We start from the raw sequence: 27,350 nt of genomic DNA on the forward strand, positions 1-27,350 counted from the left end.
CACGACTTCTATATTCTAATAAATCATCTAACATACAGAGAACACCGTTGCATATACCAATATTAATCCTACAATAGAAATAATCTGGCAATCCAACAATAAGAGGTGATCTTAATGGTATTACATTGTCAAAATCTGAAAAATCAGTGAGTTGATTTTTCCCTCTTGAGACCTTTGCTGAAATACCTTTTAAAAAAAATGTATTATTAAAATCTCAAGGCTCCCACCCAAATCTCATCTCTAATTAAGGTGTTTATCAAAATCTTGGAAATACACAACAGTCGGTCCTCCTAAAAAATCCTACACATTTTTTTATTTTATTTTTTTGCTATATCAAAAAAAATGTGTAGGGGTTTTTAGGAGGACTGACTTTTGTGTATGTAGCCATATGAAGTCGGGGCTTGAAATTAGTGCATTCCAAGATTTTGATAAACACCTTAATTGGAGGAGAGATTTGGGTGGGAACCTTGAGATTTTGATAATACATTTTTTAAAAAGGTATTTCAGCACAAGCCTCAAGAGGGAAAAAATTCAACTCGCTGATGTATCAGATTTTGATAATGTAATACCATTAAGATCACCTCTTAATGTTGGATTACCAGATTATTTCTATTGTAGGATCATTGGTATATGCAACGGTGTTCTCTGTATGTTAGATGATTTATTAGAATATAGAAGTAGTGTGGTACTTTGGAATCTTAGCATATCCAGATGCCTCACCCTCCCAATGACTCCTCTTTGCTGTGACAACTCAAGGACTTACAGGTTTGTCCTTGGGTTTGGCTTTGCTATTAAAACAAGAGACTACAAGGTTGTGAGGATGACCTATGCTCATGGTGATGTCAATACTTGCTGCCACCTAGGGTTGAGATTTATGCACTTAGTTCAGAAATCTGGAAGGATTTTGATGGTTCTATTCCAAATATTTGTGTCGTAGAGTATTTATGGACATAGGTTGAAATTTGTGGGAAAATCCACTGGACTGCATACGAGAGGAATGGGGAGAGAAAGGTGGAGAATTTGATTGTGATGTTTGATCTCAATTAGGAGATTTTTCAGGAATTATCATTACCAGAAATTTTGGTTAATGAACCCCCTACGAATTTAAATGTTGCACAGCTTGGGAAATTACTTGTTGTGTATCATTTAATTTACCATAGTTTTAAAGTAGTGAATCCAAAATCAACAACAAAAAGTGAAGTTAATAACATCTACAACAAAAGTTACCAATTTTTTTTAAAAAGTTGAAACATCTACAACAATACTAGTGAATTTAAAACATTTGAATGAATCAGAAGATATTGTTGATGAGCTAGAGCGCCGCACTTATTCATTACTAATCTCGTATTTCTTCATTATCCACTAAGTTGTTATTTCTGGTGTTAACATTCATTATTCATTACAAATTAAGGGCTCAATGGTATTGAATTTATTAGCTTGAACTAAAATAATATATAGGCTTCAAAAAATCATGATTACTTGTAAGCAGAAATTTAATCATCTACAAAGCATGTCTAGATTATGATTTTCCATATAATGCAATATGGATACCAAAAGTGCCGATGAAAGTGTGTGTTTTCACTTGCTTAGTTGCTTAAGAAGTTCATGACTAATCAAGAAATAGATTCTCAGCAATTACCAAAATTTGATTATCTTAAGTAAAATGCAATGACTAGCACAATTAATTTTGAAGAATTTCATCTGACAAGAAAGCTAGCTCAAGTGGAAAGAGCTCTCCACCTCCAACCTTGAGGTTGGGCCGTTGGATGATTGAGTTAGCAGGGTGGAGAGGACTAGTATTGACTCCTAGGGAGAGAGGGGTCTTGGGTTGGTAGATTTAGGTTAACATATAAAAAATAATTAAAAGATTCTAAACATTCAGATTAGTTGATCTAGTCAAATACGAAACCACAACTGGAGGAACACTCAAATTTATTAAAATCCCAATAATAATCATAACAATTGAAATAGACCAAACAACAAATAACTATGATAAAATAAATTGGCAAGGACTGAGAAGGCAAATATTCCATCTCCCCTATAAGTATGCTTAAACTTCATAACATTTGTTTGTTACTATTTCAGGCTCCAAGTAAAGTTGTGACACGCTCATGCATAACATGATGCTTCAGGAGTTCAAGTACTTGATCATTAGCATCATCATTATCATCATCATCATCATAATCGTCGTCGTCATCTGTCGACTCCTCAGATGCTAAATCAACTGGAGGCAGTAACTCCCCTTTATCTAGCAAAACAAGGCTTTCCTCGTAATTCTCATAGTAAAAAGAGTACATAGTACCAGCAATAGTGGTTCTTTGTGTTGTTTGCATCTCAGGATTATACAAAGCTAGCATCCCTGTCATGTCTGTCAACAATATTTTACGACAATCAGCAACGGCTAGTACCATGCCCAAATTCCCCTGGCCCAGTGCAACATTATATTCTTTGCTCCATAAATCTATGTCTCCATACCTTTTCATTACCCAAATAGAGCAACTGCTGCTCCAAACACGTGTATCATACTGATACACAACAAGTAATTCCCTAAGCTGTGCAACATTTAAATTTGTAGGGGGTTCATTAACCAAAATTTCTGGTAATGATAATTCTTGAAAAATCTCCTCATTGAGATCAAACATCATAATCAAGTTCTCCACCCTTCTCTCCCCATTTCTCTTGTATGCAGTCCAGTAGACTTTCCCACAAATTTCAACTTGTGTCCAGAAATACTCTACGATACCAATATCTGGAATAAAACCATCAAAATCCTTCCAGATTCCTGAACTAAGAGCATAAATCTCAACCCTAGGTGGCAGCAAGTATTGACCATCACCATGAGCATAGGCCATCCTCACAACCTTGTAGTCTCTTGTTTTAACAGCAAAACCAAACCCAAGGACAAACATGTAAGTCCCTGAGTTGTCACAGCCAAGAGGAGTCAATGGGAGGGTGAGGCATCTGGATATGCTAGGATTCCAAAGTACCACAGGACTACTATGGTCTAATAAATCATCTAACATACAGAGAACACCGTTGCATATACCAATGATCCTACAATAGAAATAATCTGGCAATCCGACATTAAAAGGCGATCTTAATCGCATTACAGGGGTGTCAAAATTTGATACATCAGCGAGTCGAATTTTTTCCTTCTTGAGACCTATGCTGAAATACCTTTTGAATAAATGTGTAGGGGGTTTTAGGAGGACCGATTGTTGTGTATGTAGCCATATGAAGTCGGGGCTAGAAATTAGTGCATTCCAAGATTTTGATAAACACCTTAATTGGAGGAGAGATTTGGGTTGGATCTTTGAGAAGATTAGGACCATCATCTCTATTGGGAGATATTCTGACATTTTTCTTAGTTATGAAGTTGAGTGGGCTAGGGAGAGCTCTGGAAAGAGAGACTACTTGTTGGGTGTGGGCAGGTGTTTGAAGTATCAATAGTGAATAGAGCTTCAATGCAATGATAAGAAGTCAGAGGAAGCATTATTTATACAGGGTAAATAGAGAAAAGACTAGATTTTGTACCCAAAACAACAATTGGATTCTCATCAAGAAAGGAAAATTCTTTAATAACTTGCTTAAGATCTCTCCTCACATTTAGGTGACAAAATCTAAAGACTAACTTATCTACCAAAAACAACAATTGAATTCTCATCTAAAAAGAAAAATTCTTTAATAACTTGCTTAAGATCTCTCCTCACATTTATGTAACAAAATCTAAAGACTAACTTATGTACCAAAAACAACAATTGGATTCTCATCTAGAAAAGAAAATTCTTTAATAACTTGCTTAAGATCTCTCCTCACATTTAGGTAACAAAATCTTGAAAATTTATTTGAGATTAGCAATCAAAAAAATTAGGGGAAACGGGCAAATATACCCCTTAACTATGCAATTTTGAGCAGATATACCCCTTCGTTAAAAAAGTGATGCATATATACCCTCGTTGTCTAACAAATGATGCATATTTGGCCTTTTCCTTAACAGATTGTTAAAAAAAATAATCCTAAAACTGTTTGCTTAATTCCAAAAATGTCACGTGGTTTTCAAAAAGAGAATTTAAAAAAAGGAAAAAAGACAAATATATCCCCGAACTATAGTAAATAGTATGCAGATATCCTCCGTCATACTTTTGGGACATTGGTGCCCCTATTGTCAGAAAACTAGAGCATATATGCCCTTCACTCTAACGGAAGACTAAATAAGAACGCGTGACGCAATTTTATCTGTTGATTTGATATTTAATAAATGTCGGATCGGTAGATAAGATTATGACACGTGTATGTCCGTTAGTATAAATGGTATATACACTCTAGTTTTTGGACGGCAGGGGCACCAATGTCCCAAAAGTATGATGGAGAATATCTGCGTACTATTTACGATAGTTCGGGGATATATGTTGTCCTTTTTCCCTTTAAAAATGACTTATCATCTTAGAGATCTATAACTTTAGTTTGAGTATTTACAATTCATAGCTACTGTTTGGATTGCTACGCGGAAAAAAAAAGCTCTCTCTCTTATTTCCTCAATCTGGCTCGCCTCTCTTTCTCTCTCCCTCTCTATATATATCCCCCCCCCCCCCCCCCTCTCCCTCTTTGTATTTTGATTACCTCTTTATCTATCTCTTTGTATTTTCTCTACTCTTCCTCTTAGTGTTATCGCCTCTCTTTGTATTTTGTATTCTCGTCATTCTATCTCTTTATATATATATATATATATATTTCTTGAGGTATTATGCGAATGTATTTGTTGTATTCATATGTGCATTTAGGTTGTATCCTCTCTCTCTCTCCCTCTCTCATCCCCTCACTATATTTTCTATGTCCACCCCTCTCTGTATTCCTATATTTTTTAGGTGTCATGCGACTGTATTTGTTGTATTAATAGTGCTTTTAAGTTAAACACCTAGTGTTTTTGTCTCTGGTAGCATTTGAACCTGTGACCTCATGGTACTCAACCCATTTCATTGACCACTAAGATTTTATTTGTTTTCATTAAAATATAGACGTCTGAATCTAAATGCACATCTAAATGATTAATATATTGTATCTTGATTTGAATACTAAATGATTAAGACTATTTGTTGTAAGCATTCCTCATTTTTCCATAGCCCTTCTTGCAGACGACATCCTAAATGACGTTGGCTTGGGTATTCGCAACATTGATTTCTCCGTTGTTTCATTACCTTAGCTGTAACCTTGCTCTAATACCAAATTGTCACAGACTTCTACTAAGCACATGTGAGGCACTTGACAATTTGCTCACGTTCTTGCACCACTTGCTCACAATCTTGCTATGCCAAGTCAGCCTAAAACTCTAGGAATTGCTAAGAGAATGGAAGAGAGAACACAAGACGATTGCTAGGAAAATTATTATTGTAGAGAACTTTGATTTTTTTGTTTTGAAAATATTGTATGTATTGTATAGTTGTACATAGAGTATCCATTGCCATACGAACAAAAATACGGCTTCCCATTACTAAAAAGCTTTAAAATGATACTAATAAAGAGTAGAAAATAAAGCAACCATCTCAACTAGAGATAAATACCGAAAAACATAACAATTTAAAAGATAAAAGCATAAGAGGGATTCAAGCCACGATCAACAACCACCACTAGTGCATTCACGGGCAAAGTGACCATCCTCACTACATTTGTAGCAACCACCGCCAGAGTATCTACCACTAGTGATCATGGTTGCTACAAATGTGGTGAGGATAGTCACTTTGCCCGTGAATGCACCAGTGGTGGTCGTTGATCATGGTTGCTAACAATCCTCTTGTGTTCTCTCTCTTGGCGATTTCTAAAGTTTTAGGCTGACTTGGCATAGCATGACCGTGAGCAAGTGACGCGAGAACGTGAGCAAATTGTCAAGTGCCGCACGTGTGCTTTGTAGAAGACTAAGTCCGTGACAGTAAGCTGTATTAAAAACTTGGTGCTTACAAACTTATGCTATTCAGGAACTCAGCTGCTTGACTATTAGACAAACTAGAACAGGAAAGTTTGCAGAGGTGGAATGGATGGAATCATGTTATGGGAATTACAGGAGTAATTTTTACTACTAAAAGTTGCCATATGTTTTGGCAAAGGCTGGAAATATTGCACTATGGTAACCAGGATATATAGAGTACGTTCTTAAACATTTTGGAGTTCAATGGGTAAATAGTGTCAAAATAGTTTTAAGAAGGCTCTCGTGAGCTAGTCCCTATTCTACGGATTCAATTGAACACAATAATTTAAACATGGAATACAAATATTTATGTGTGAACTGTGTTGGGACCATCCAGAATCCACTTATAAAAACCGAAAACCACATCAATTTATTAACCAAATCAAACCAAACATAGAACCGACTTGTATATAACTTTTAAATGTATAGGCGTGTTTACTGAACTTACAATATCATATAGTAGGACTTACAGTCTGCTTGGCTCAGAAATGCAAGACTTGAAACATTACCTAGTTATAGTAAGGGCGTTGTTTCTGATGCAAACAACATAACAGCAAATACAATGTGCAGAAAATGCATTATAAAACGCACGCAACACACCTACGATACTAGTGTGTGAACCTTCCTTGCATATAATACACCTCCTAAAGCCATAACCAACACAAACCTTTACATTTTTTCCCATTACGTAAAGCATCGCCATCAGATTTTAAACCATAAACACTAAAGGTAGGATTCACCATCAGATTTGAAACCACACTCTTCAATGCTCAACTTCCAGACAAACAAAAAGTTTAAGTAGCATTACAAATCCACCTGCAATGGATTGCAGCAATTCTAGTCACGCCTCCAAGAAGAATATGTACAAAACAAAATACGAGGAAAATAAACACACTCAAGCAGACAGAGGAACCAAATATCAAAGCGAACCAAAAGAAAAATCTGTAAATTGAACGATCTTTTAGCTAAAAAGTCATCAAAGGAGTTCTATTCATGAAGAGCCAGAGCCACTATTGGATTAGAGTAGTGTTTATGCTCTGGTACTTTTGAGCATTGATTCACCTGGAACCCAAGGTTCCGGATAAGAGTTCAAGATGAAATCAACTAACTTTGACTGGCCAGATTATGCACTAGATAATTGAGATAACAAGTGTATCTATAGACCTATTATATAACAAGTATAACTTATTTAACAATCAGAACATCATCTCAACATCAAAAAGAAAAGGTTTGCGAAGATGCAGCTGAAGACCAAGACGAAGTGAGCAACATAAATGATCCACTGCATAATCTGATAAACCAACCGCTGAAAATATGACTTTTGCTTCTTATCATCCAAGAGAGAGCCCAGAAAACAGCAATTCCAACTCCTCATCCTGTGAAGTGGTTCTCTGCATAAAATGTGAGACAATGTAAACATAAAACCCCCAATTCAAATGCTTAATAATAAACTCAAAGCCATAAGAAATCTATGATGCACTTATAAACAATACAACATCCCCGAGCAAGTTGTCAAGTGACTATAGAGATGTAGTTCTTCTCCCTCCTAAAAACAAACTTGTTCTTATACTAATCATGATGGTGAAACAAAGCATGCTAGACCAGCAAACATCAGAACAATTTTATCACAGTTTCTCCAACAATTACCCTATAAACAAGTAGCCTGGCATTGTATAATCACCAAATTGGTTGACTAGACCGACTAATGATCAGACAATGTGCCAAAACTTTCACGAGGGAGAGAGGAGAAAACATCCACAAGAAGACTTACAGATTGTGTGTGGTATGAATTTCAACCGAACCATTCTTCTCCAATAGGAGCAGAAGGGCCTGAGCATGTTATAGGGAGAGGAAAATAGTAATAGGCCAATCTGTTTCAAAGGATCAAGAGGATTCCTAAATCTCTAGATATGAGGCCAATTTCTAGTCATACTGTTCTTTTAAACACACACAAAATCAAACTAGTAATTGTTAATGTTATACAACTGATGTAGACCAGAATTCATACAGGAATATCTCTCGTTATTTCCTTGAATATACCCAAAATTATAAGAAGAGCCTAATGCCAACAATCTTACGACTTAAGGTGGCACTTATGCATGGAACACATTGAGAAAGTAAATGGCTTGCATTTTCCCCATACAGAGTACCCTCTAGGATAGCAATAGAAGTCATCATCCACATGCTACAAAGTCACTAGCAGTATATCAAATGCTTGAGACCCTCCAAGATAAACAATAATAGGCTGTGATCAGTGAATTTAACCCTGGATAATGTAGCATTGCAGTAATGAGACCTCAAGCATGATATGTCGTGTGCTCGAGTAGGATGTTTAAAAAGGTCTCCTTTTCCCATAGCTACTTATTTGTAGTACAGTAAGATACAACTACTATAAAACACAAGCAAAAGAGATCACAATGATCATATATATATCTTAAACATGCATACGCTCCCCCGCCCCACCCCCATTGAATGTATGTACCATGTACCTGAATCGACAGAAGTTCCAGAATTTTGTTTAGGACACGCATCCGATGAGTTGCATATGCACTGCTTGGTGGAAGTCTACTCACTCTCTTCATTTCTTCATGAACTGCTCCCATTTTCCCTTCAGATCCCATCTGCCTAAGTGCATCATTAGAAGACTGGGTGCTAGGGAGGCCGTCTTTGGGAGGATTTAGGGCACAACTGTGATTAACTTGATAGGAAGGATCCATTGAACCACCTATATATAAAATGACATACTTAAGCAAGGATAAAGCAGAACCTCACAAGACAAATGCTAGGTCAAACTCAAACAGGCTCTAAGTTGAACTCCCTAAAAAAACCTAGATAGGCAAAGGGAATTGAACTTCCTAACATCTAGCTACACCCCATTCGTGCAAGAGTTCGGAGAAAAATTACATGGTATATTTTGTTTAACAAGATAAAGCGAAACGGAATTTCAGAAAACAAGATAAATACCTAAACGGCGGCAATTGAAATTCACTGCCGTCTCCGGTTGCCGATCGGAAAATCTTTTGCGTCAAGAGAACGTAGCGACCGTATCGAACAATCCAGAATATTTCGGGTTTCCAGAAAACCGGAGATTCTCTCTAGAGTAAAAGAAAACGATCAAAGTTTGAAAAATTTCACAGTGACCCCTTAAGAATTGTATGGTCTCCAATATACCCTTATTCGATGTTGGGATCGGTGTTTTAAAAGGCGTGAGTCGAGACATTTTATATGATATGAAAATTTTCAAAATAACCCCCGATGCTCGTCTTAGAAACACTATTTAGAACATTGTTTGGGACTCACTTCGGGCAGCATACATGTAGAGTGTTTTGAGGCTCACGTTGAATTTAGTTCTGTGAGGTTTACTTTCCAAATACCCATTGTACGTCTCAGGTACACCTAATGCTCAACGCTTTAGGATTCATTTAACAGTTTACTAAAATCACATGTCAAATTCTCTAATTAGCATTGTTAGACTTTAAGTTAAGTTCTTAATAAACTACGATTACGAAGTACAAAACAAAAGTTTATTGTCTTAAAAATTGTCATAAATAATACAAGTGAATAAAGAATATTTCCTTTGTTCTATATTAACTGAATTTTTGGGTTTTTTTTTTAATTGTTCTAAATAATTAAATTATTCAAAGTTCAAGATGAATGTTTATTTTTATTATATTTTTCCATTCCTTTAATAAAATTCGGTATTTTCTAAAAGATAAAATATTGCACTACTCACAAAGTTATATATATGGTTTCTCAAAGGACAATAATGGAAATTATTATTTAAATTATGTTCTCGAATAATTTTTTTAATAAGTGTAAATATGGAGTAATTAGGAAGGAGTTCAACTTTGATCTACACCGTTGATTGACAATAACATCAAACGGCTCAAACTCAGATCCGCGTCATTCAAAAGTAACCAATGAACAGCAAGCCTAAACTCATATATAATAAGTCTCTTCATCCCTTTCACTTCACACAATTCAAACTCAAAAGCCCTCCAATTTCTTACTAATTTACGAAATCTCCCCTTCAATGGCACCAAAGGCAGAGAAGAAACCCGCAGAGAAGAAGCCAGCAGCTGAGAAGGCTCCTGCTCCTGCCGCTGAGAAATCAAAGGCCGGCAAGAAGCTACCCAAGGACAGCGGAGCCGCTGCTGCCGGAGACAAGAAGAAGAAGAGGTCGAAGAAGTCGATCGAGACTTACAAGATCTACATCTTCAAGGTATTGAAGCAGGTTCATCCAGATATAGGAATTTCAAGCAAGGCTATGGGAATCATGAACAGCTTCATCAACGATATCTTCGAGAAGCTTGCTCAAGAGTCTTCAAGGCTTGCTAGGTACAACAAAAAGCCTACCATCACTTCTCGGGAGATTCAAACCGCCGTCCGATTGGTCCTTCCCGGTGAATTGGCTAAGCACGCCGTCTCTGAGGGTACTAAGGCAGTTACCAAATTCACTAGCTCTTAGAGATGTGTTAGTTTTGTATTGATTTTTCTGTTGGGTTTAAGATTTTCATTTAGCGTTTTGGTGATGTAAAGAACAGAAAAATTGAATATAAAATAGATTTTATGAAATTGACGCTACTCTTTATATATAGTATGATTTAAATTACATATTGAATAACAATAAACAATATCAAAATAATTCGATAACCAAAACACAATAAATAATACGGTGGTATGTCAAAAATAAGAAGATACAAGAATAAGGCTAATACTACGACATCATTGAGAAGCCGACAAAATATTTATATTTTGTTTGGTATGGTTTAAAGTGTAGGTAATTAGGCCTATAAATTAAGCATTAAAAGTTTAGAAATAGTTTGGTATTATGCCTACCTGATTAATAATACTAACTAATGCTGCAATTTTCATAGAAGCAGTTCAGTTTGAGACTCGATGAAGGGAAAGCAGGAATCCATAAAGCTATTGAGTTCTATTGAACCTGTAAACTGTTCCGTGCCTGTTAAGCAAAGGCGCGGGAAAATGGGAATTTGGAGCTTGGTGAATTTCGGCAAAGAAACTGTGAAGAAGGTATGTGAAATTTCCTACGATTACAGCACGGAGGCTGTTAGAAAGATGGACGAAATCGTTAGAGTTAAAGGCCTCGAAAAACTTGGTGAGTACATGGCGGATGAAGGTCATGCTAAGATGGTTTATTTCGGTGCAAAATTCGTCAAAAATGCTTCACTTTATGCATTCAAGGAAGCAGCCAACATCTTAATTCCTGGTTAGCTTCCCTCTCATTTTCCGATGCTCAACTTTTTAAATTCAGTTACGGAATTACTAGTTGTTAAAAATGTGTAATTGTATATGGCCTGGTAGTCAATGACGTGGATTGAAAATCATAAGATTTACGTTTAAGTCTCAGCACTCAGTAGAGGTGAAAAATACTAGTTATTTCTTGTCATCTGTTCTAGGAGAAAACACAAGCTGATTCATATATGACAGTTTATTTTTAAAAAATGGTGTTAGAGGTCAAATGGTTAAATGTTATGTTACAACATGTAAATACGCGTAAATAGTGTTAAATTCTTTACATCGTTAGTGTATAGAAGTTAAAGCAATGAATGATTACGAATTATTAAGCTCTAGAGAAATGTAATATAATGTTTATTAGGTGAAAACAAAGGCAGAGATTTGGGCAATGTGAGCTTTATTTTCATGTGTATGCAGGTGGAAGGGCATTTGCCAAAATTTTCGCTGAAACAGTTCGTGAAATAGAAAGTGAGTCTCGAAATAATGCCACTGGCAATGTCGCGGCAGAGATGCTGAAATGCAGAGAGCTGAAGTTAGGTTCTGAAAACAGAGTTCATGGTGATTCATTTACACATCAAACACCTGAAGATGTCCTGAGATTCTTCATGATGATGGAATTTATGGGCACTCGTTATCTCAACTCTTTGCTAGTTTCTGATCATGGACAATGAAACGTATAATTGAAGTAAAATTTCACTTATTGATTCTTGTATTATGAGTTTCATATGCTTGTAAGAAGTTAAATTCAAGTTACCTCTTTGTTTTCGAAAGTATGAATATGGCATTACTATTTCAAAAAAATAAAAGAAAATACTTAAAATTATGTCATTGTATAGCTTTGAATAATACATAAACATGCCTTTCCAAACGGACCCTAAGTATTATGCCATTTATTCATTTATTTTGAACAAAAAAACATAAATAATTTGAGACGGAGAGAATAATGTGGCCTTGTAGTAGTATAAAGTTGAAATTTTCCTTGAAACTGTTAAGAGTGTCAAATGGGAAATGAGGGGCTACTTCATATAATTCCGATCTACTCTTCCGGGGGATGGAAGACAGGACGGGAATTTGGGGTTTCATTACTTCCGGCAAAGAAAAGGTGAAGTATGTCTGTCATTGCATTGGTGATGGTGAAGGTCGTGCCAAAATCGTTCATTTCACTGCAAAATTCGTCAAAAATGCTTCATTTTATGCCTTCTAAGAACCAGCCAACATATTAATTCCTGGTTTGCTCCATTTCAAATAATTTAAAACTTCTATGTCCGAATTCTTGATTGTATCGTATGTTTAAATTCATTGTTAGGTAACGTAAAGTTTCTTTTTATGCAGGTGGAAAGGATATCTCCAAAATTTATGCTGATACGGTTCGTGAAATAGAGACAGAGTCTAGAGAGAAACAAGACAGGTCGTGTGACAACGAAATAATTGGAAATTTGAGTAAGATAACTAATGGTAATACTGGTCCTGTGATATTGCTTGATGGGGCAGAGAAGCTGGAAAGTATAAGGGAGCTTAAATTGGGTTCCGAAAACAGAGTTCAAGTTGATTCATTTGCGTATCAAACACCTGAGGACGTCCTGAGATTCTTTATGATGATGGAATTTATGGGCACTCGTTATCTGAATAATTTGTTGGTTCATGATAATCGTCAACAGAAGAAAGTGTAGTTTATTCTAGTATGTATTAGGACATCGAGGCATCGATCGATCTCGTAAATGTTAGTTAGTATTACTGGATTGCTAGTCAAATCTTGGTTATTGTTTTGTTTCCTTTGAAACTCTCATGATGGGAAACAAATCTCATAAATATGCTTTAGTAATCATAGTAATAAAATTAAAATTATTTCTTTTCATTTTCGTTAGATGAAGGGTACATGTGAGCTATTTTTGTAACGATGAGTATATGTGAGCAATTTATATAACGGTTAGGGTATGTATGAGTCACTTTCATAACGAGTGGTATATCAGCTCTGCATGACAAAGTTAAGGGGTATATCAAACTCTTTTTTTCCTAAAATGAATGTCTTTTTTTCTTTTTGGGTACATGTTTAATTTCAATTTTCCATATGACATACTTAAATCAGGGCTAAATGACACTTTTGTACATTCTACGTATATTTGTTCTAGATACAAGTTTCAATTTTATTTATTTTTCTTAAATTCGTGTCAAATCAAAATCAATCAAACAATTATATATGTCTAAATCCACTTCTCCCCGTATATGCCTAAATATGGCCCACGCCATATATGTCTAAAACCATCTACTTTATTGTTATTCGTATTCTTTTTTGACAACTCTTTAATGGACATTTGATCATGAAAAAAATTATACTCCCATCGTTCCATTTTATATGTCACTTTTGTACTTTGCAATTGCATTAAGAAATGATGTAACTTTACCCTTCTACCCTTATTTAATTTTTTTGAAACTCAAGTTTTCAATAAATGAATATGAATTAATTTATTTTGATTAATTAATTTAACCAATGAATATGAATCATTTACCTAACTTTTCTAAGTTGGTCAAATTTATATTTTCAATGTTAATAACTCACAAGGGTAAAAAAAGAACAATATGTTAATTTATGCATAGATTTTATGAAATAACAAGTATTATGGATCAACTATTTATAGAAAGGATGACATATAAAATGAGACGGAGGGAGTAATATATAATTAAAATACTATTGTTGCCATTTTCTAAGAATACAAGGAGGCAAGCGAAAAAGCACAAGTTTGGTTCCACTTTCCAGTGCGGTAGCATTTTTCGAGTTTTTCTAGTTTCCGAGTTAAGCAAAGGGCAAAATGGGAATTTGGGACTTTATAAGCTCCGGCACAGAATCGGTGAAACGGAACTCACCGGATCTAGCAACTCCGGTGACGAAGGTATGCAAAAGTACCTATTATTACAGTGCGCCCGCCGTCAGAATGATCGACAACGTCGTTCGAGTTAACGGCGTGCAGAAGCTGGGTCAGTACATTTACAAGCCTGATGAAGAAGACAGGGCTAAAATCGTCAATTTCAGTTCAAAATTCGTCAAAAATGCATCCGTTTATGCCGTCAAAGAAGCAGCCAACATCTTCATTCCTGGTTTGCTCCCTTCTCACTAATGATAAGTCGATGTTTATACCAAATTAGAGGCAGATTAATGAGATTTTAGGTATTAAGATAAAATTGAACAAGTAGACACACCGATTTGCCTAGCTAATCGGGTGAAATTTGTTACATAGAATTCTTTTATAATTCTGGAGTATGTGGTTCATGTGTGCAGGTGGAAGAGCAGTCTCCCAAATTTACTCTCAAACAGTCCGCGAAATGGAAATTGAGTCTAAGAAGAATCAAAACACATTGTGCGACAAGGAAATAACTGGCAATTCGAGTAAGGATACCAGTAGTACCGTTCCTCCGGGATTGCTCGATGGGGCAAAGATACTGGAAAACAGAAAACTGCAGTTAAGTTCTGAAAATAAAGTTCAGGTTGATTCATTTGCACATCAAACACCTGAAGATGTCCTACGAGTTTTCATGATGAAGGAATTTAGTGGCTCTCGTTATCTGGACAATTTGCTGGTTCCTGATCATCGACAACAGAAGAGAGGTAATTGATTCTTGTATGTATCTTGACATTCTCATATATATATATATATTATGTTTGCTTTGAAAATCGCATGCTGGGAAGCAAGTTTTATATAGTTATTTCATCTATGCAACTACAATTTGAACTGCAGTATTAAGGAGAAGCTCCATCATGTAGTTTATCACGTTTTGCGATCCATGATGGATCTCTTAGTATTATGAGTTTGAATATGTGTTACCTCTTTGTTTTGCTTCCTTTGCAAAATCCATGACAGGAAGCAAACTTCATAGATGACTCTACGCTTGTATTGTAATATGAATTGTAGAATCATGACGAGTTTTATTGAATATGCTTGTAATTAGAATTTAGAATTAGTCCCTCTCTATCTCTGCGGTAGGTGTAAGATTTGTGTACACTCTACTCTTTTCAGATTCTACTTTATGAGACTACACGAAATATGTTGTTGTTTGGACGTTATTAATGCCTCTTGGAGTTTGAAACTTTGAGAATTTACACTACCAGACACATAAAACTAAAGTATTCATTTCAAATTCCAAAAACAATATTAGCTTACTTTATAGCTGGAGTTGTGTGATACCTCAACTTAAGATAAGAAGTCGTGCAGGCGTAAGCTCAAGGCAAATAATATCCCCAACATCTATTCATTTTCAACACTAAACCCAACGTGAAGAACTTTTGGAAATTAGCTTGCTAATGTTGATAAACTCCAAGAAGTAATTATCAATAGAATTATTTTTTATTAATCGTTCCATCTAAAACACTATATGCAATGTTGCCTTAAGCTCAATAGACCAACGAATCAAAAGATGACTTTTTAAACATTTGTGAATGGAAAAGATGTATTTGAGCAAGATACTTGTGCTCATGAATTAGGTATGTCATATTGAGGCAACAATTTCGAGTTCTTTTATAATTGAAAATAAAATTATTAGTGTCCGATTAAAATTCGTAGCTTAGTGAAATAGTCTAGTTTTAAAAGCAATTATTCGATCATTCCCTTGTTTGAAATTAATTTAGAAAATTCGCACTCTCAAATACCTTGACACACATACTCCTCTTGGGATCAACCTCAACTTTTTGTTAGGCTTATTATTGCTACGATCATATTATATTTCACTTTGAGGTATAGGATTGGACGTGACAATTTTGATGGCCAGGTTAAAATAATTCCTTAAATATGCATTGAGCAATTTTTGGTTAGTATTTTAAGTTCATCAAATATTTATCGAACTATGTTTGTTAGATTTGACAAAAATAATGTGGAAATATTTTTTTAATTTTTACATATAAGAGATTTTCATCTTTCCACGTTAAAAAATCTTTAAAAAATTATGTTTCTCTATTTAAATTATATAAGAAAACAAAGAAATCTCGTTTCCTCTCATTTTTTTAAAACTACCCTCAAAACATAATTTTTGTCACTCTCTCCATATGTCACAAAAGATAACTCTGAAAATAAATAAATAAAATTGACTCGATTTGCTTGAGTTTATTGGATTTTTCACAACACAAATGGCAAGAACTGGCGTTTGCAATTTTGTACTCACCAAAAAAAATAAAATTAGAGCTTATAACAGAATATTTTACTTTATTACATTTCAGTGAAATAGCATGACAATCTGGTTGAACTACATTTTTTCCCCTAATTTTTTAATTAGGTAAAATAATAATGAGTGATTTTTTGGTTTACCACTAAAAGTTGTGGCGGAATGATGCATATTATTATTTTTAATTAAAAATGCCAATTTAATTTTTGAATATGAAGTTGTTTTTAATTAAAAAAAATAATTCCACCTTGTAAAATAAGGTTTTTTTTTACGCAACTCACGTGTCAACAATTGATCCCTTTCTATTTTTTGTTTTTATTTTGAACTAATTTATTACTAGGCACAAAAGCAATATTCTTAGCGGTGGGGTGGGTGTGAAGTTTAAAAATTATAATTTAGGAGGTAATAAAAATATTTGATAGTTTAAATATGAAATTTGTAAAATAATAATGGTTTAGATAGACATTATGCATTATTTCTAAGTTTAAATGACACTACCATTTAGCACATTTTAAATTATTTTTAGGAGTTCAAAATACACCTATGGATATTGAGTTAGAGAATTTTAATCTTTGAAAGTTATAGTTTAGGAGGAAACGAAAAATAAGGTATAATTTAAGTATGAAATTAACAAAAATATAGTACTATTAATAATAGTTTAGTGATATTTTTTCATTAACTCGAATAAGTTATTTGGTAGAATGTATACGAATAATGTTAAATATGGTGTATTAATAATCTTTGTATTAGTAATGTTTATATTAAATATGTTTTATGTTGAGATTATTTCTTATGCACTATTTGATTTATTGTATTAAAAATAATATGAATTTCTAATTTTTTTAAAAATATTTTCTTACAAAAATACCTTCGACAAATATAGTGGACAAAACGTGAAATCTTTTTTGAAGAATAAATATATTTTTAACCATGCTAATATAGACATTAAAATCCTTTTACTAATATCACGAGTTTCCATATATTACTTATACACATTTTAATACCAAATAATATATATAAATTGAAACAGTATAACAAATAAAATATTAATTATACATAAATATGTTTTTTTTTTTTTTAATACACTCTACCAACGATGGCAAAATTAAAGTGAAATAAATAACGGGCTGAAACATCTATTGAAACGTCAGACGGATAAATATGGAAAAATAGTCTTTTTCATATATTAGGTAAAGAGGGGACGAAATAGCAGCAAAATTTCTTGTGGATAACAGGTAATGGGCATTATACAACAATTCCGAGCAGTCGCCGGGAAACTTTTCAACCGGAGAGGTCAAGAGAAACCGTCAGATGCATATGCTTCAGAAGGTGAGTACAGTGGTGGCGTTTCATCGCCGGTGACCAAAACCAGCAGCCCGGTCAAGTATGACGGAACTCAATCCGATGAGTACGTTTTTTACCCGGATGGCCGGGAGAAGATTAGCGACATTCTCTGCAAGCTCCGTAAATTCGCTATTGTCTCTGCCGTTGACGAATCTCTCAAAACTGTCGCCAGTTAGAATCCATTTCTCTCTCTGCTCATTTTTTTTTAGCAATTCGGCATTTATATTGTTCAATTTTGGTGTTGACTCAATTTCTATTAGCTCTTTGATAGAAGAATTGATAAGGTTGAGCTGTATTTTATGTAAATAGGTTGTCAATTGGTTGAATTGATTTCATCTCCTAAGCTTTGTGAGCTTTGTGTGTTAGGGGAAAGTCATACAGTTTTGTTATGCAATATATTGTTGAGTGTGTGCGCTATATTTCCTGTGTAAATGTGAGATCCAGGCCATTTTGTGACTGACAACTGAAAACAGCTGCCCGTAGACTTGTTAATATTTCCTGTGTTAATGAAGTGATTGAGAACTATGAGATTTCAAGTTGAAACCCCAGTAGAGACAAATAAACATTAGGTGGTTTCCTTTCATATGTCCTAGCCTTAGTGGACAGAGTTACCTGTACTTCTTGTTGGTGGGAGGGGATAGGTATCCTGTGGAATTAGTCTACATGCATGCAAGCTGACCGTGATACCACTTTTATTAAAAAGAAAAGGAACTTGTTAAGATTGGGCAACTTTCTACACTAATTTTCAGATCAAAACTAATTCTGTTGGTGCCATTGTATATGCAATGTGTTTGAAAGTACCTCCGGACTATTACATATACCCTACAAATCCAGTACTATAAGTTAATAACAGAGTCTAGCTTATTTAAGTTTTCTGGTTTACTGCCTTGTGTTTGTATTTGCACCTAGCTTATTTAAGTTTTTTCGTTTACTTCTTCGTGTTTGTATTTGTGAATAGTTTATTTAAGTTCTCTGGTTTTTATATCTTCGTGTTTGTATTTTGCGCTTAGCTTATTTAAGTTTTCTGGTTGACATCCTCGTGTTTGTATATACGCCTAGCTTATCTAAGTTTTCTGGTTTACTTCTTCGTGTTTGTATTTGCGCATAGCTTATTTTAAGTTTCCTAGTTTACATATTTGCACTTAGCTTATTTAAGCTTTCTGGTTTACATCCTTGTTTTTGTATTTTGTGCATAGCTTATTTAAGTTTTCTGGTTTACTTGCTCGTGTTTGTATTTTTGCTTAGCTTGTTTAAGTTTTTTGGTTTACATCTCCGCGCTTGTATTTGTGCCTAGCTTATTTTAGCTTGCTCGTTTACTCTCTCGTGTATGTATTTTCCCCTAGCTTGAAGTTTTCTGGTTTGCTTCCTCTTCTTTGTATTTTTGCTTAGCTTATTTAATTTTTTTGGCTTACATCCTCGTGTTTGAATTTGCGCCTAGCTTATTTTAAGACTTCCTGTTTCCTATGTCATGTTGTATTTACTGTCAATGACATTCCTCCAAATATGGTGGTCCACTTTTCTATGTTTCCTTGGAATAATTTCTTTCAATTAATTCTTCTTTCTTCTCTTTCATTTTAGTTCAGTATTAAAGTCGGATAGTCAATACTGACAAACCACCAGAAGCTGGGATGCTTAGAATAATGTTGAATCCAGTGAATGCATGGTTTCTATCATTTTATCTCAATGCCATTTGCTGTAATTGATTCTTCCATACTTATTGTCCTTGGTCAACACAGGAAGTTCTTGTTCCTAGAGTTTGTCTGGAAGGACCTAAACATAATAGAGAACACGAATCGAGCATGTGATATTTTTTACTCACTTCGTAAAAAAATTAGTTTAAGTGTGTCTTATCTGATGTCTGGGGTAGGGGGTAGGTCAGGGAATGGGGTTTGAGTAGGAGAATGATAATTTAGTCTGCTTAGTCCCATCTTTGGTATATGTATGGGGAAGGGCACTAGGTGCAAATAATCTTTTGCTCCAAATAAAAAGCTCGTGGATTTGTTATCCTGGCTGATCTTGAGAAACATCTTACTCTATACCCCATCCAGCACAGCCTCCCTTCCCTTTGATCACACTACGTTTAAACTTTTGTAATCTAATGTTACGACTGATTTTGGATCGATGGTCACAAGATTGGAATGCTTATTACTGTTAAGCTCATGCACAATTCATGTGATACTTGTTTTTCCAACCTCTTCCAGGATTCCTGGTCACTTCAGCACTTCCATAGACCATCCTTAATGTTATTATAGTCCCACCCAAAATGGTGTCACCCCTCCGTTGATTTGTTGAGGTCCTTTTGGTATTGACCAGTTGTTTGGGATTTTGGATAATGCAAACGGCTATATGCTGACCCATTCGTCCTTGGAACTGCTCTACTTAATACTTTTCTCAAGTCGAGATGATAATCTTTGCCTTTTGGATTGATATACTAATTGGATTTCAATTGTTTCTGCAGGTGGGAGTAAAATCGTTAAGGAAGGATCAAAGGATAAATCGCCTTCACGTCCTAGACTTGACAAACAAGATTTTACTGTTATGATGGAGGAGATGCAAGCAAAGATGGAGAAACTTCAGGATGACATGAACAACATGAAGCAGCAAAATGAGGTGTCAGCTAAGTGTACCAACGGATTAGATTCCTTCGAGTTCTCTGACGAGCCTATCAAGAGTTCAACGCCTACAAAATCTAAACCAAAAAAGGTTTTAATTCGTTCTCGAATGTAGAAAACAGTAAAATCATGGCAATGAGGAAGCTGCACTTTCATCTTTCTTGACAATATAGGTTGTGCTTCTGTAATTTTCTTGTGATTTTGTATTATAACTGTATAATACATGTATTATATTATCATATAGAAGTATTGAACTGGTATTATGATGTGCTTAACCACATTGCCTGATGTTACTTAGACACGCATCGTGCTTACTCTTTTTTCAACAATACTTCAGTATTATTTTTCATCATCATTAATATTTTAAACTTTGTGAACTATCAAACACTATTATGAAATACTAAGTGCTTGGACCAACTAGGTTACGAAATATGTGCAAAGTGTATCGGTAATGTCTATTTGTACTAAAGATACATATAATATATACATATCTATACTCAACATATAGATAGATTTCGATCATGTTTATAAACTAATAGAAACTAATAGGCAGAACGGTATATAACTTGTAACTTTTAAAAACACTATTTACTTGACTGACTGAACTTAAATACCTCTCGTATCTTGCAACTTGAGTGAAATACATCCCTAAATTCTCGTCAAGTTTAGAGGTATTTTTAACACTTTTTTCAGATTTTTATCAAGAGTTTCATGCTCTTACAAGAGTAGAAGACCACATACCATGTCATGTGACAGATCGAGGGTGTATCTAAGTTTAGTTAGTCAAGTAGAAATGTGTTTTTAAGGTTGTCAATAGTTTGGTGACGAAACTAATAATTTGTGCCAAGTTTAGAAGTGTTTTCGATACTTTTTTTTTTTTACCTGGGTGGGTTCACTACTAGTGCTAGTTCAAATTGGATTGGGCCTTGGCCCAAATCTCAAGCCCAGGATGCTCCTTAATAGCCATCGGAAAAGAAATGCAGCTTTTCGTATTCTGGTAACTTCAATCACTGTGTCACCCTCATTGAGAAGATCTCCGATCGTCAAATTACAAAGATGGCGGCGTGGACAGCGGCGGCGCGTCAAGCTTCAGCCCTCTCTCGGCTCTCGGCTTCCAAATCAGTGAATTCAACCAGCCAAGGCGCACTCCTCATCCAGCGGCGCGGTCTATCCGGCGGTGGTGGTAATTTTTCCCCTTTTTATATAATTTTTTAAAAAAATTGCAGTGAAATGAAACGAGCATGAAAAGTGGAAAACTGCTAAATGCGAGTTTAATTGATTGATTTACGCACTTCCTTTAGATTTCTGGAACTTATTGAATATAGGACTTATATATATGATCTCAAGTTAAAAATATGTTGTAATTACTTGCTAATTAGTATTATTTTGGTTTATTAGAACGTAGACACACTAGATTTGGCTTTGGTTAGCTTTGCTTATCAAATTACTAAATGATAATTCATACTCCTTCCATCCCATTTTAAGTGTCTTAGAGCCCAAAAGATATGCTCCCTTGTTTCATTTTGTTTGTCTTATTAGTCCGTTTAAAAAATAATGTTTTTTTCATTTTTTTACAACTCTTTAATTTCAACTTTTCATCTTACATGTTTAAGACAGACATACATTCTACGTATCATTAGTTTTAAACCACACGATTTAAAAGTTTTCTTTACTTTCTTAAACTCCGTTTCAAGTTAAAACCACAAACAAATTGAAATGGAGGGAGTGTTTCAAAATATATGTTTGACAACCAAGATGAAGTTTCTTTTCAATTTTACCCTTACTATTGAAGATGTCACAAGTGATTGATAATCCTTACTTCCCATTTTAAGTGTTGGCTAAGGTTTTAGCTTGCCCTTTAAAAAATATTATGTATAGTGTAATTTTTAGTAAATTACCAATACTTGTTTATTATTTTCTCTCACCTTATTACTCCCGGTAGTACTCACTTTATTAATCCACAGAGAAAACATCTAGAGCACAAGGTTATTCCCCTCTTTATGACATTGTCCTGAGTTAGAACTGCTTCCTTTGCCAACAACCAGACAAAGCAGGATACTGTGGTTTAGAACTGCTTAGCTCAGTGCTCCTTTCTATGTAGTGTGACTTAGTTCGTTGGCCAATGAAGAGACTGAAGGACTGACAGCTTCACATAAATGATTTGAAGTGCAATGTTTTCTGCTATTCAAATTAATATTCAGATTTATATGCTATATTTACAGGAGTTTTTCTAGTTGGTTGGAGGTTGTATGACAATGTACAATAGGCTTGAGATTTAGAGAACCTCTAACCAAACTAGAAGGACTCCTGTTTTAGCAAACCCCTAATTTCTTTAGAGGACAAATACTGAGTAGAGGGGTCTTGATGGACTTAGAGGGTTCATATAGCTGAGCCAACTAGATTGGTGTTGAAGAGTAGTAGTTATATTACATTTTACTGTCTTAATTGGCCTATATGTATCTTCTAGCTTTATTGCTTCTATTGTATATTAGTTCATGTTTGAATTTAGTTTTTTAACCCATATGCTCATTCAAAGCTACTTAGGTAAGATAGAATGGAAATAATTTATTTGAACTTTATCTTCAACAATTTAAAATTGAGAAAATTGGTATGTGACATAAAAGTGAAGAAAATGGTGAGTAGTAATCTGTTATCAGGTTCCTGGCTTTGTTTGTCATGTGTAAACAATGCAAGCCCTAATGGCATTTGGAATGCAATTGTACCGTTCAGCATATTCATAGCTAAGTTATTCTTTGTTATGCAGACCATCATGGTCCTCCAAAGGTGGACTTTTGGAAGGATCCAATGAGCCCATCAAAATGGAAAGAAGAGCATGTGAGTTTTTCTGAATATTTACAGTTCTCTTTTCTACTTGTTTAAGCTGTCTTAGGTTTGTTTGGTGGTTGTCTTTGATGTTATCATCTTGCCTGCTCTGAAACTGTCGAACTTCTTCTTGTTCACTGTTTATGACTTTTTTCTTGTTACTTTTTCATCTTATCGTCATGCTTGTGTTGTTTAGTGCCTTTTGACTGCTGAATACGTTTTATGGACGTGAACTATTCTGTCTCGTGGTGGCTTCTGACCTTAATTCTAGTGATATTTTGTGACGTTGCTTGTGCCGTGTGAAGTGGAAGTTACATCCTATTTGTATGATCAATGGTACATCTGTGCGGTAATTCTGCATCTGTCATCTGTGAACTAAGGCAGAAGCCTTACAAATGAGCATACAACTTGTGTTCCTCATTTCCTGCATCTTTCTAGTCCCAGTACCGTAAGTATTCAGGCTTCATGAGCCCTAGCCCTCTTACCCACCACAACACCTAACTTCTCGAGATAGGCAATGTGGTAGTTTTTGGAATAGATTTTGCAGCAGCGGTGAAAAATGCTTTGGAGGAGAAGTGGGAATAAAACTATTGTATCCAAGAAGAAAAACGGAGAAATGGGGATAACACTATTGTATCCAAGAAGAAAAAAGAACCTTTTTTTTTGAGGAAGCTAACAATTTTATTTCTATTAAACAAAACTTAGACACTCCAAAAAAGCGCTAAGTTGAGATCTTTACAAAAAAGGCTAAAAGGCACAAAAGACCACTATCCAAAAGCCTATATTCTTATACATTGCCAATTAAATAAACTAAGAAAAAAGAATCTTTTGGGGAATGATTGCTAGCCAGTTCGAACTTATGGTTCCAAAATCTCACAAGTAATTTGCCAGGCTTTTTCCAAAAGCCCGTAAACCTTCAATCCAGGAGCTTTGAACATTTGTGTGGATGAGTGCCTCCTCTTAATTTTGTTGGAATTGAAAAAGACACTTGTATTTAATATGTTGGGAAAAATTGGTAGCTTCTAGCCTTCTACATGTCCTGCGGTGGGGATGCTTGTTGAAAATGGGGGACAGAAACAGCTTGAGGGAGAGAAGAGTTAGTGATGGCCTTGAGGAGGTTGATGTAGGGGGTGTCCAATGCCAGATTCTCTATAGGGAGTTGTAGGCGGAGAGAAAAGAGGCGATGCCAGTAATGTTAGTTGAAGGTTGGACTTCTGTTACAGACCGTTATTTAGGAGATTTTTTTCTCAATTTTACCCGTGAAATTTGTGTGTTTTCGTGTAATGTTTTAGTGGGCTGGGTACTATATAAAAAACGAATGTCATACATAAAGATTAATGATTTGATATACTATTGTTTTGATCAACTCTCCATCATCTTTTCTGAAATTACCTTATCCATTGTTTGTGATTCGATCTGTCAGTATACTCGGTGGAGTTGTATGCTGCCGGTGTTCACACATGGTACTATTTTATTTACTTTTACAGAACAAATAAGACAGTTTAGAGTGCAGTAACATACAGGTTAATTGGTCAAGTGTTAACCTTTTGTTGTAGAGGTCTAGTTGAAGGCGTCCTGAATGTTAAGCCATTTGCTACTCTGATATTACCAAATTGTCAACATCATGGGTTTTCTGTCACATTTTTGTACACATTGTTATGGTGATTACATTACTCTTTATAGTCTTCCGGTGTTACTGGGGTCAGAATTTGACCGAGTGTATACTAATACAAACACCTCCGGTGTACATCATAAACTTGTAAGATTGATTAGGAACTTACATCTTTTGCAGTTTGTGATAGTCTCTCTTACTGGTTGGGGTTTGGCCTTCTATGGAGGTTATAAGCTCTTCACAGGAGGAAAGAAAGAGAAGAAGGAAGAGGTACACTTCGTCTGTTATTAAACAAGGGTTTTGGAATTTTTTGTTGCTATTAATATTTATTTAACACTTTGTTTGAACCAATTAGGAAGTTTAGTTTCTATGTTCTTATACTGAGTCCAGTCAAATGGCTGTAGAATATGCTTGGAATTTCAAAGCTATTTTAAACTATTTTGCTAGCATCCAGCTGACTGAAATCTGGTCTAGTATTCACCACATAGGGTTTGTTTGGTACAAAGGAAAATGTTTTTTCCACAGAAAATATTTTCTTGGTAAATAAGTGGTCTTCTCACTTATTTTATCATGTTTGGTAAATAAGTAAAAAATATATTCCTGAGAGCATTTCTATATAATCTAAGCAAACACTAAGAAGGGCGTGTTTGGGCAGGGTGGTGGGGTGGAAGTATTGGTGCGGGTAGTGTGTATCTGACTCACAAAACAATTATATTACACAAAACAATTATATTAACCTACATTTAACCTTATCGGACACCCTTTGATCCATTTTAGGATTTGAAACAGTGACAATAGGATAGAAATTGTTAAGTGACAGGTGGGGGTTGGGAGAAGATAATCAGTGGAATACCATTTATCGAACTTTTTTCCCCTACTCTAATTAGGGAAGTCATTTAACCTTAAAAAATAGAACTTAGAGCTAATGCAATCAAAGCCAATCTTACATCATGTATATGTAATATAAATATGTGTACCATCTTCACTTTGAGAAGAACTAATATTCTCAAGCTACTTGAAATTTGGTCTCTCTCTATATACCTCCTCTGATTTACTTAAATCTCTTTGCAGAAATGATCACACGGACGTCGGGTTGTCTCTATTCACCGGCAATAAAGTAGTGTAAGTTGCTAGGTCATTGTGGCCTTGTTCAAGCCAATATGAGGATGTAATTTGTCGTCCCCTATCCATTCCATTCTAGCTTTGAACTTCGAGTTGTACATGAAATGTTGGTCTAACAATCAACTATGAGTTCTTTCCTGAATCGTTAATCCATTTAATAACCATCACCATGAGTATGTTGAGGAGATTCATAACGCAGTATTATGTTCATAATCGTTCTATACATTATCCCCTCCTCCTCCTGCGTCGGTACATTGAATTTCTTATCGTGAGTTCAATATGCCCTAGTGAGCCAAATGCATCTGAGGTGTGTGACACCGACAACATAACTAGTGTAATCCTGCAAGTAGGATATGGGTTGTGTGGTGTGTATGTCGCCTACCCCGTATCTTGTGAAGGTGTGACACTATGTTACATTGTTCAAAGAAAATATGCCAGGTTGAGATGTTTTTATTGATCCATCCTCATGAGTCTATCGATAAAAATGTTTATGATGTGCATAATAAATGTATACATAGCGTATAATATATGTCTTGGCTGGTGTATTTTACATTAAAACGAGAACAAAAAAAAGTACATTTTGGTTATTAAATGTCAATTGAAATTCAATTGAGAGATCATTTGTGTACTTCAAGTACATTCAAAACATAAGTACTATATGTGGAGTTATAATCTCATTAAGTATTTGAGTCTTGACATTTAAGTAGAGCACATGCAAGAGAAATAAATGAGTTGAAGCTTTCTATTTCCCCTATATTGGTTATGACTTGTGAGGCACAATTTACCCATATTCTTTCAACAAATTATTTCTTTGTCTTCGTCTATTTAACAATAGTTGTCAACTATTGACTTGGTACACACATGAAACAATAGATAATGGGGGTAATTGTCTGTTTAATGATTTTTGAAAAATGTATTAGATATTTAATAAGAAGGGGAAAACAAACACAAAAAGGTAAATTATCTCTTTATTTTTCAAACTGAATAAGTATTGTTGGACAATTATTTTTAGTATAGTGAACAAGTAATCTTGGCGGAGGGAGTATTCAAACTCTCTTTCAATCCTTCTATGATATTTATGTACCTTAAAGTTTATGGGAGACTGGACCTTATGGTGGTGAAAGATAATTTATTGATTCAAACTCATCATTCAACCCCCAAAGTGTATTGAAACTTCAATTAAACTCTCTTCCCAAATTTATTTTTGCAACATACTTTGAATATGACTTTTCAATCTTTGATTCAGACCCCCTAACTAATTCATGACTTCACAATGTGAATTTATTAATACTCGGCTTATATTCAGACATAGAATTATTCAAATTCATAAATGCATAATAAAATTCTAAACAGAAAACTTGAACAATCAATCATATCAATGTTACATCCATTTCCACGTAGAAATGTTAGAAATAAACTATTTGAAAGATAGAGATTGGCAGTAAACTTCATCTCTCTTTGGACCTCAAGG

The 27,350-nt window shown here is 34.8% G+C and overlaps 7 protein-coding genes and 1 pseudogene across 7 annotated transcripts; 6 read left to right on the forward strand and 2 right to left on the reverse strand.

Annotated features, from left to right (window-relative positions):
- Window positions 1–2,081: 2,081 nt before the first annotated feature.
- On the reverse strand, window positions 2,082–3,107 carry LOC125811926 (F-box protein At3g07870-like). The gene has a single exon (XM_049491470.1). The coding sequence runs from the start codon at window positions 3,105–3,107 to the stop codon at window positions 2,082–2,084; it is 1,026 nt and encodes a 341-aa protein (XP_049347427.1).
- A 3,817-nt stretch (window positions 3,108–6,924) lies between these two features.
- Window positions 6,925–8,681, reverse strand: LOC125811786 (uncharacterized). Its single transcript, XM_049491327.1, has 2 exons — window positions 8,449–8,681; window positions 6,925–7,350 (listed from the first exon to the last, which is right to left on the reverse strand). Exons 1-2 carry the CDS (start codon window positions 8,674–8,676, stop codon window positions 7,291–7,293), a joined length of 288 nt encoding a protein of 95 aa, XP_049347284.1. The 5' UTR covers window positions 8,677–8,681; the 3' UTR covers window positions 6,925–7,290.
- Window positions 8,682–9,949: 1,268 nt separating this feature from the next.
- LOC125811782 (histone H2B.3-like) lies at window positions 9,950–10,465 on the forward strand. The gene has a single exon (XM_049491323.1). It carries the CDS (start codon window positions 9,993–9,995, stop codon window positions 10,425–10,427), a length of 435 nt encoding a protein of 144 aa, XP_049347280.1. The 5' UTR covers window positions 9,950–9,992; the 3' UTR covers window positions 10,428–10,465.
- A 393-nt stretch (window positions 10,466–10,858) lies between these two features.
- Window positions 10,859–11,908, forward strand: LOC125811927 (uncharacterized). The gene is made up of 2 exons (XM_049491471.1): window positions 10,859–11,189; window positions 11,636–11,908. The coding sequence occupies exons 1-2, from the start codon at window positions 10,859–10,861 to the stop codon at window positions 11,887–11,889; spliced, it is 585 nt and encodes a 194-aa protein (XP_049347428.1). The 3' UTR covers window positions 11,890–11,908.
- Window positions 11,909–12,238: 330 nt separating this feature from the next.
- On the forward strand, window positions 12,239–12,888 carry LOC125811779 (uncharacterized; annotated as a pseudogene).
- A 1,058-nt stretch (window positions 12,889–13,946) lies between these two features.
- On the forward strand, window positions 13,947–14,827 carry LOC125811777 (uncharacterized). Its single transcript, XM_049491318.1, has 2 exons — window positions 13,947–14,311; window positions 14,493–14,827. The coding sequence occupies exons 1-2, from the start codon at window positions 14,026–14,028 to the stop codon at window positions 14,825–14,827; spliced, it is 621 nt and encodes a 206-aa protein (XP_049347275.1). The 5' UTR covers window positions 13,947–14,025.
- Window positions 14,828–17,537: 2,710 nt separating this feature from the next.
- Window positions 17,538–20,552, forward strand: LOC125811778 (uncharacterized). The gene is made up of 2 exons (XM_049491320.1): window positions 17,538–17,881; window positions 20,169–20,552. The coding sequence occupies exons 1-2, from the start codon at window positions 17,605–17,607 to the stop codon at window positions 20,435–20,437; spliced, it is 546 nt and encodes a 181-aa protein (XP_049347277.1). The 5' UTR covers window positions 17,538–17,604; the 3' UTR covers window positions 20,438–20,552.
- Window positions 20,553–21,317: 765 nt separating this feature from the next.
- LOC125811784 (uncharacterized) lies at window positions 21,318–26,064 on the forward strand. Its single transcript, XM_049491326.1, has 4 exons — window positions 21,318–21,505; window positions 23,087–23,157; window positions 24,938–25,027; window positions 25,829–26,064. Exons 1-4 carry the CDS (start codon window positions 21,379–21,381, stop codon window positions 25,832–25,834), a joined length of 294 nt encoding a protein of 97 aa, XP_049347283.1. The 5' UTR covers window positions 21,318–21,378; the 3' UTR covers window positions 25,835–26,064.
- The last annotated feature ends 1,286 nt before the right edge of the window (window positions 26,065–27,350 follow it).

The sequence above is a fragment of the Solanum verrucosum genome, unplaced genomic scaffold, assembly GCF_900185275.1.
Source record: "Solanum verrucosum unplaced genomic scaffold, falcon-dt-bn FXZP01000238.1, whole genome shotgun sequence".
Taxonomy (NCBI): domain Eukaryota; kingdom Viridiplantae; phylum Streptophyta; class Magnoliopsida; order Solanales; family Solanaceae; genus Solanum; species Solanum verrucosum.

Excerpts from the sequence above, each read along its gene's own strand:
- LOC125811782 (XM_049491323.1), top strand. The coding sequence starts at position 9,993 with ATGGCACCAAAGGCAGAGAAGAAACCCGCAGAGAAGAAGCCAGCAGCT.
- LOC125811784 (XM_049491326.1), top strand. The coding sequence starts at position 21,379 with ATGGCGGCGTGGACAGCGGCGGCGCGTCAAGCTTCAGCCCTCTCTCGG. Across the intron at positions 21,506-23,086 it reads CGGTCTATCCGGCGGTGGTG|ACCATCATGGTCCTCCAAAG; the intron begins GTAATTTTTCCC and ends TTTGTTATGCAG. Across the intron at positions 23,158-24,937 it reads CAAAATGGAAAGAAGAGCAT|TTTGTGATAGTCTCTCTTAC; the intron begins GTGAGTTTTTCT and ends CATCTTTTGCAG.
- LOC125811777 (XM_049491318.1), top strand. The coding sequence starts at position 14,026 with ATGGGAATTTGGGACTTTATAAGCTCCGGCACAGAATCGGTGAAACGG. Across the intron at positions 14,312-14,492 it reads AGCCAACATCTTCATTCCTG|GTGGAAGAGCAGTCTCCCAA; the intron begins GTTTGCTCCCTT and ends TCATGTGTGCAG.
- LOC125811926 (XM_049491470.1), bottom strand. The coding sequence starts at position 3,107 with ATGCGATTAAGATCGCCTTTTAATGTCGGATTGCCAGATTATTTCTAT.
- LOC125811778 (XM_049491320.1), top strand. The coding sequence starts at position 17,605 with ATGGGCATTATACAACAATTCCGAGCAGTCGCCGGGAAACTTTTCAAC. Across the intron at positions 17,882-20,168 it reads ATCTCTCAAAACTGTCGCCA|GTGGGAGTAAAATCGTTAAG; the intron begins GTTAGAATCCAT and ends TTGTTTCTGCAG.
- LOC125811927 (XM_049491471.1), top strand. The coding sequence starts at position 10,859 with ATGAAGGGAAAGCAGGAATCCATAAAGCTATTGAGTTCTATTGAACCT. Across the intron at positions 11,190-11,635 it reads AGCCAACATCTTAATTCCTG|GTGGAAGGGCATTTGCCAAA; the intron begins GTTAGCTTCCCT and ends ATGTGTATGCAG.
- LOC125811786 (XM_049491327.1), bottom strand. The coding sequence starts at position 8,676 with ATGGATCCTTCCTATCAAGTTAATCACAGTTGTGCCCTAAATCCTCCC. Across the intron at positions 7,351-8,448 it reads TGGAACTTCTGTCGATTCAG|AGAACCACTTCACAGGATGA; the intron begins GTACATGGTACA and ends CATTTTATGCAG.